This window comes from Bombina bombina, chromosome 6 (assembly GCF_027579735.1).
Source record: "Bombina bombina isolate aBomBom1 chromosome 6, aBomBom1.pri, whole genome shotgun sequence".
In the NCBI taxonomy this organism is placed as follows: Eukaryota; Metazoa; Chordata; class Amphibia; order Anura; family Bombinatoridae; genus Bombina; species Bombina bombina.
In genome coordinates, this window is record NC_069504.1 from 866,208,890 (window position 1) to 866,216,514 (window position 7,625).

Sequence of the window (7,625 nt, forward strand, 5' to 3'; positions counted from 1 at the left end):
TCTCAGAGGATACATATACAGGAAACAATATTCAAATATAATTTTAATATAACAGTTACATAACCAAATCAATTTCTAAGTTAAGACATTTGCTGATCTCCCATTGGGGGATTGCCTTTGTACATAAACAATGTGCTTTACTTGATAAACAATTCTACTCAACTTGAAAATCTATTTTCTTTAGAAATCCCACTCCATACACACTGAGAAAAGACCCTGGTTTCTTTGAAAATATTAAATGCCCAGAATTGTAATAGTTTTATATATGAAAATAAGCTTTGTTTTAAACATTCCAGAATACAGAAGTTATTTTAGAGATGTGCACTGGAGACAATTGACTACATTTTCTTTTCTGCAAGTTAAAAAAAATTGTTTTATTTTATTGGTCCCATTAGTCAAATTTTCATTTTTAAACTACAGTGCAGATAGCCAATTCTTTATCTGAATCAGTAAGCCACTATATTAGCTTTAATTTAGTCATATGTAATTCTTTAAAGGGACAGGAAACCCCAAAAAGGCCATTCAGGATTTGGATTTTGCATACAATGTTAACTTTCAAATTTATATTTATCAAATATGCTTCTCGTTAGCCTTTGCTGAAGGAACATTGCTCTAACTAGTAGCTTAGTCAATCACAAGAGATAATGTATGCAGGCACCAATCAGCAACAAGTTCATTTTCAAAAATGAATACCAATAGAACAAAGCACATTTGAAAATAGAGATTTTAAGTTTTAAAAAGGTCCATGCTCTGATCCTTGCAAGTTTAATTTTGTCTTTCCTATCCCTTTAAAACTTATAAATCTAATTTGCGCACTGCATCTTCAAAAACTAAGTTTACTTAAGGACATGAAACCCAAATGTTTCACGATTTAGAAAGAGCGTGCAATTTTAAACCACTTTCTAATTTACTTACGTTAACTAATTTGCTTCATTCTCTTGATATCCTTTGCTTAAAAGCACATTGAGATAGGTTCAGTAGCTGCACATAGAGGCCTTGGGTGATTGGCTCACCCATGTGAAATGATATTTCTTTTCAACAAATGATATCTAAAGAATGAAGCAAATTAAATGGAAGTAAATAAGAATGTTGTTTAAAATTGTATTCTCTATCTGAATTGTGTAACAATTGTTTTGGGTTAACTGTCCCTTTAAGGTACAATAACTAGCATACTTCCTATACTGAAAGTGTTTATTCAGAAAATGGGACACGAAAATGTTCTCATTTACAATTCAGACAGAGCATGCAACTTGCCAGTTCACATATTTTATGTAACTTGCTTTTTATTGCTATTCTTTTGTTGAATACAGGTATGCTGAGGTTTAGAAGGAGGAAGGGAGCTAGCAGATTGGTGACTGCACAGATGCCTCTTATTGGCTTAATTTCATCTAGCTCCTTTCAAGTAGTGCACTGCTGCACCTTCAACAAAAGGATACCAAGATAATAAAAGTAAAATTAAAAGTTGTTTACAACTTATGCTCTGGTTGCCCTTTCATTTCTCATGGCCGCCTCTGCTAGGATGGTCATGTTTACACACTTTCCACTAGCCATTGGCAATTTAACAGTGGCGAGTGAAATTTAGTGAGTGAATATCTACAAATATTATCTAAAAGGAAATTAAATATCCATGAAAGGGCAAGCATTTGTTAGTCTTCTAAGGCTATCGGGACCCCATTAGTGCTTAAACTGTTACTTCTGAGAGAGTAAACAGGGGCAGAGAGAGAAATTTGATATGAAAAGTGAAGGAAAAAAAAAAAAAAAAAGATAGTGTTGGGGGGGGGGGGGGGGGGGGGTGGAGAAGTTAAAGACCACAATACAGGATAACAAAGCATTTGTTTTATTTTTTCTATAAACATGAGCTATTTCTTAAATACATATTTTACAATCACAGCAGCACAAGCCACCAGAACAGCAAGACTTAGACAAGTCATTGTTATTAAAACCCAGACTTCAAAGTGTATGGGCTCCTGCCTCATTGCAGTTGCTTTGGTTTCATCCTCGTTATAGTTACTGGGTTCAACCACCTCTGCTGCTTTGTTTTCAGCCTCTTTATGGTTACTGGGTCCAACCACCACTAGTGGTCCAAGAGCAACCAAGCCTTGCTCAGAGTGATCCTCTTTATGGTTACTGGGTCCAACCACCACTAGTGGTCCAAGAGCAACCAAGCCTTGCTCAGAGTGATCCTCTTTATGGTTACTGGGTCCAACCACCACTAGTGGTCCAAGAGCAACCAAGCCTTGCTCAGAGTGATCCTCTTTATGGTTACTGGGTCCAACCACCAAGCCTTGCTCAGTAGTGTGATCTGAAATGAAGCATAAAAAACATTTACACACTAGATACCAAGTACTATACTAAAATTCTAAATATTAGAGGCTCAAATACACTTGTTGGCAACCAGGAATTTAAGCTAACGAAAATGTACTAAAGCAACCTGATTTAAGAAAAAAAAAAAAAAAAAAATAACACGCATTTGAATTTTTAAAGTTACCTTGTGGTTACCAGTCTCCTGTATCATTACAATACTGTGTTTAAGGTGAACTCTAGCACAAGCTTAGGAACTGTTACTTCAGAAAGTGTGCACAATTTTATAATGAGTTGGAATTATTGTATTCATGAAAGCTTAAAATGAGACTGTTCCTTTCAACAATTTTGTTTGGGGAAGCAGGGGAAAATATCCTGGATAAAGTATTTACAATGTTTAATACTAATGTTTTCAGATTCAAAAAGGATACTTGAAGTCATTAGCTAGATCTGTTACCCAAACATTAAGTTACAGTTCATCTTGCACCATTTTCTTTGTTAACTGACTCACCAAGTCCAGCTCTTCTCTTCCAATGTCTTCTACCAGTGTATGACCCCATCCTTCTGCTCTGTCCATCAGGGACTGCACAGTTTCCAGTGTTACAACATATACAGATGTTGCTGGTGCCTTCCAGAGGGGACCAACTATAGGTAAAACGTTTCCAGATTAAACCAATTAGAGGTTCCTGAACAGCAAATTATATTAACTCCTTAAATTAGTATTCTAACAGATGTCCAACATGTAGACATCTACAGGATTTAAAATAAGAATTATAGAAAAACCACCCTCCCCACATAAAGATATAATTGTTAACTGTAACCCCCCTCCCATTTACTCACGTGTTGGCGATTTTGCTAAAGGAGCAGGCCTTATTCATATGATCTGGTGTCTGGGTGACTGGAACAGCTCTTAGATTACAGGTTATGTAGATCTGAGAGGGGACATTAGTTTACTTGTTTCCTAGAACAAAAAGCATTCTTTCCAACCAATCACAACTTTGATCATTAATAAGGCGATTAACACAATTTTGTGCATGGATAGTATGTAAGAGTTATTTTAGCACCAATTCAGTGGTTTTAAACATGTATATCTCACCTTAATAGACTTAATACATTGTATAACTCGTTCTGAACGAAACTGGCCGACGCTGGAATCCAGACACACCCTCCATCTTTCCTGCCTTGTGTTTTAGTGCCTTTCTGGGAAGCTTCCACCCTACCTGAGCAGAACGCTCTCCCTGGCTATTCCCACCTCCTATAACCTCGGATCCAGTACCAGCACATTTAGCTTGTCTCAATACAAAAAGAAAGCAGCTCGATCCTCCTTTTCCTACCGAGCGCCACAGTTATGGAATGACCTCCCACACACTTTCAAACCTTCCCCAAGCCAAATATCCTTTAAGAGATCCCTCTCTACATATCTCTAAACAGAATGCACCTGTCATGGTTGATTATATATTACTTACCTGTTCTATATAAAATGTTTGCACCTATTGTGTATAGTTTTTGAATTTTATTGTACGCTATTGTATCAATGCAATGTTTTGTGGACCCAGGACATACTTGAAACTGAGAGAAATCTCAATGTATCCTTCCTGGATAAATAAAATAAGAGGGTCAAAAAAAAAAAAAAAAAAAGTATATATATATATATATATATATATATATATATATATATATATATATATATATTTTATTTAAGGGTGCTCTTTTCATGAGACTGAAGAGATAAATGCTCAAGTTGTGTACTTCAGGTGACCTAGCTCCAGTTTCTTAAGGGGAAGTAAAACATGCAGTAATCAGAGTGTGCCTTACAGGAGAGGCAAGCAAAACAATGTATAATGAAGTTGTATACATTTGTTAAATGTACATTAACCCCTGATAATTGATGTTTTTTGTATAGCTACTGTATACTTACTGTGGAGACCTCCATCCCACTAAACCTGAAAGCATCAACTGTAAACTGGATCTTGTTTGGCTGGGGTCTTTGAGGTCTGAATGCCGAGGAGGAATCTTCTTGCTTTCCATCCAGCAGACACCTGTCAATGAGAATGTGATCAGTCTCTAGCTAGCTCCAGTTATTAGCCCATTTATTGCAGATTAAACATACCCATTCAAGTCAATGATGTCATAACGCGGATTAGAGTTGGCATCTGGAGATAATGTGGCCACACATCTATCAACAAACACCATCATAGGCACATGGTTGGCAATATCCACAGAGGCTTCAATATGGAAGACATCCCCCAGCTGGAAGGCCATAGATGTTCTTGGAGCACTCCAGTCATCTGAAGAGAGCATAGAAATATTATACAGAGATCAGACTTTTTACTTTAGGTGGGTTGATAGAAATTTACCGTTCATGAGTTGTAAAGAGAAGATTAGCTTTTCTTCCACAGATATAGTGGTGATGAAGGGTACCCATGTTGGTTTAATGGCATCACTGCTTACATTACCATGTCTAAAATTGAGAAAAAGCACAGTATCCTAGTTAAAGATAAGAGTTTAAATAAAAAGCAACTGAATGGTTTCAATAATAGTAAGAATGTACAATTGAATATTAAGTTCTACTTATATCATTTACCTTGGATAATAGCACTTGATTAAAGTGACAGCATCATTGGTCCGGACGATTGGAGCATTACCTAATGGCGTTGGTTTGTAGGTAATTTCTGTGCTGTAAGTTACAAAGTCTGGGGACATCTGCAATGACATGGGAAGAGACAACTGTAAAAAAATACCAAGATTTTGCATGAAAGTAGCATTCGGTTCACCAGCCACTTCAGAGAAAAATTGCAGGGAAAAAAAAAAAAAAACAAAAAAAAAAAAAAAAAAAAACACACGCACACACCCAAGAACCAAGTTTTTGTGTGGAGATAATGCAGAAGAAAAGGGATGGATGCATACATATTTTTCCCCCATCTGAAAGATGTTTACATTTGAAGAGACAGGAAGTGTATGATTTACAACAGTCCTGGAACACTGCTGCTTATGTTGTGAATATTCCTTTTTTTCATATTAGTGTAATCAGGAAACACCCCTACATACACTGTTAAACATATGGTTTTAGAAAGAATTTGAGTATCATGTGCCTTTAGAAAAAAGAAAAAAAAATACATTTCTAATTGGCCACAGCAAGGGATAAAAATGAGCCTGTGCCTAGGAATTAAATATCTAGATTGAAATACATGTATAGCCTCATTTACCTGTAACTGGATTCCACACTCCTGCAGCCCATTCTGGAATACAACACTGTCTTCCCTCTGGAAACTGGGCCCACAGAGCTGGGATCCTAAAGTGAGGTCTGAGGCCTTCACCTGCTTTCCATTCCCATACAGATCCTTCAATACAGTGACCACCATGTTGTCCTCCTGACACTGCACACTGATAGCCTGATGCTGGGGCAGCTGTCTAGATTGACCAGTCATCTGAGAATATCCCCTGTCAAAACTCTGAGCAACTCCAATCCCAGACTGAGCAAAATTGCTGCGCCATGAAGACTCCCCTTGTCTCCAGTTCCGAGCAGGGACATTCATCTGGCATGTTATTTTAGCTACCACAAACACCAGGCACAGCCAGCTCAGTTTCCACCACAAACCCATTCTGACTACAGCAAGAAAATCACCATGGGAGACTGCACAGAAAAAGCATTTATACCCTCCCCCCACTTGTAGATCCTTCTCACCTGGAGCAGATAATCACTTATACCTGTATACTCATCACACCTAATTTATCAAAAAATCTTAGTTACAATATTAGGAAGTAAACAGACTCCTATCCTTCAGCAATAATACAATAAATATGTTTTTAAGTGCTTTGAACTGTATGCCACATTTATTCTAAATGTATTCTAAATGATTATAAAATTGCAGTGCATTATATATCATCTTTGTTACATTCTTATTGATATATTATAATATATAAATCTTTAGCATGATCTAGAATGCATCACATTGCAAATTAAGTGCATACAAAAGCCATATATTAAAAAAAACAAAAACCATAGAACTGGTAAAATATTGTAAGATAAATGTAATACAATCTGCATACTAAAGGGACATTAACCCCATTTTATCTTTCATGATTCAAACAAAGCATACAATTTTAAACAACTTTCTAATTTACTTATATTATCACATTTTCTTGTTTTCTTGATATCCTTTATTGAAAAGCAGGGACCTTACCTCAGGGGCATGCATGTATCTTGAGCACTATACGGCAGCAGTTTTGCAAGAATGTTATACATTAGCAAGAGCACTAAATGGTAGATACCTAGATACTTAGTTATCAATTCAACAAAGAATATCATGGGATTGAAACCAATTTGACAACATAAGTAAATTGCGATTTTTTTTTAATTGTATGTGCTGTCTAAATCCCAAAATAATCATAAACTGGTTGTGGGGTGGTTGCTTGTGTCTGTCTTATGTCTTATGAAGTAAGATAGATATAATTAATTGATATAGGTCTGCCACAATTTATTGTTTATCAGCTAGCACATAGCTGGCATAGAAAATGGTCCAGGGCAATGCTTCTGATTTGAGGTATCAGGTATAGAAATAGCATAAGGGGGAATATAGACAGACATAAAATGTGAGATATCAGCCTTATAGCTGGCATAAGAGGATTGCAGGGCAATTCACCCTGATTTAAAGTGTCAGGTATGTGGGTGGCATTAGTAATGTGAAGGGCAATGCATTTAATGTGAGTGGTCACGCATAGAGCTCACGGCAATGCATTTAATGTGAGTGGTCACGCATAGAGCTCACGGCAATGCATTTAATGTGAGTGGTCACGCATAGAGCTCACAGATATGTGCTACATGGAAATGCATCTAATTTGCTATGCCAGATAGATAACTGCAGGATCATGTTTCTGATCTCATGTGTATATAGGGTTGCCACCTTGGCCATGTTTTCCTGGCCACTTATGAGTAATACATGCTGCAGGGTTTGCAGAGAGGAACATGAATAGTACATGTTCAGTGTTACTATTTGTGTGCTGTCCAGGGTTGAAATTCATGTTTCTACCTGCACACCCTGCAGCATGTATAATTTATAAGTCTCAATTTTCTTGTTTTATCAAATAGAATTTGTTCACTTGGAATCCTTTGTTAAAGGAGCAGCAATGCACTAGTGGGAGCTAGCTGAACACATCTAGTAAGTCAATAGCAAGAGGCATATATGTGCATTCACCAATCAGCAGCTAGTTCCCAGTAGTGCATTTCTGCTCTTGAGCCTTCTTAGGATAACAAAAGAATGATACAAATTGGACAACAAAGCTAAACTGGACGTTGATTAAAAGTTAATCATAAAAGTTTAATT

At 36.7% G+C, this 7,625-nt stretch overlaps 1 protein-coding gene across 1 annotated transcript; it reads right to left on the reverse strand.

Annotated features, from left to right (window-relative positions):
• Positions 1–1,859: 1,859 nt before the first annotated feature.
• LOC128664717 (zona pellucida sperm-binding protein 3-like) lies at positions 1,860–5,684 on the reverse strand. Its single transcript, XM_053719524.1, has 8 exons — positions 5,508–5,684; positions 4,886–5,004; positions 4,659–4,762; positions 4,412–4,589; positions 4,220–4,340; positions 3,142–3,233; positions 2,813–2,946; positions 1,860–2,302 (listed from the first exon to the last, which is right to left on the reverse strand). The coding sequence occupies exons 1-8, from the start codon at positions 5,661–5,663 to the stop codon at positions 1,860–1,862; spliced, it is 1,347 nt and encodes a 448-aa protein (XP_053575499.1). The 5' UTR covers positions 5,664–5,684.
• Positions 5,685–7,625: the final 1,941 nt, after the last annotated feature.

What these genes read in the sequence shown, in the direction of transcription:
- LOC128664717 (XM_053719524.1), bottom strand. Translation starts at nt 5,663, where the DNA reads ATGGTGGTCACTGTATTGAAGGATCTGTATGGGAATGGAAAGCAGGTG. An exon ending in ATCAAGTGCTATTATCCAAG is followed by an intron (nt 4,763 to 4,885) that starts GTAAATGATATA and finishes TCTCAATTTTAG; the next exon opens with ACATGGTAATGTAAGCAGTG. An exon ending in CTCTTTACAACTCATGAACG is followed by an intron (nt 4,590 to 4,658) that starts GTAAATTTCTAT and finishes TGCTCTCTTCAG; the next exon opens with ATGACTGGAGTGCTCCAAGA.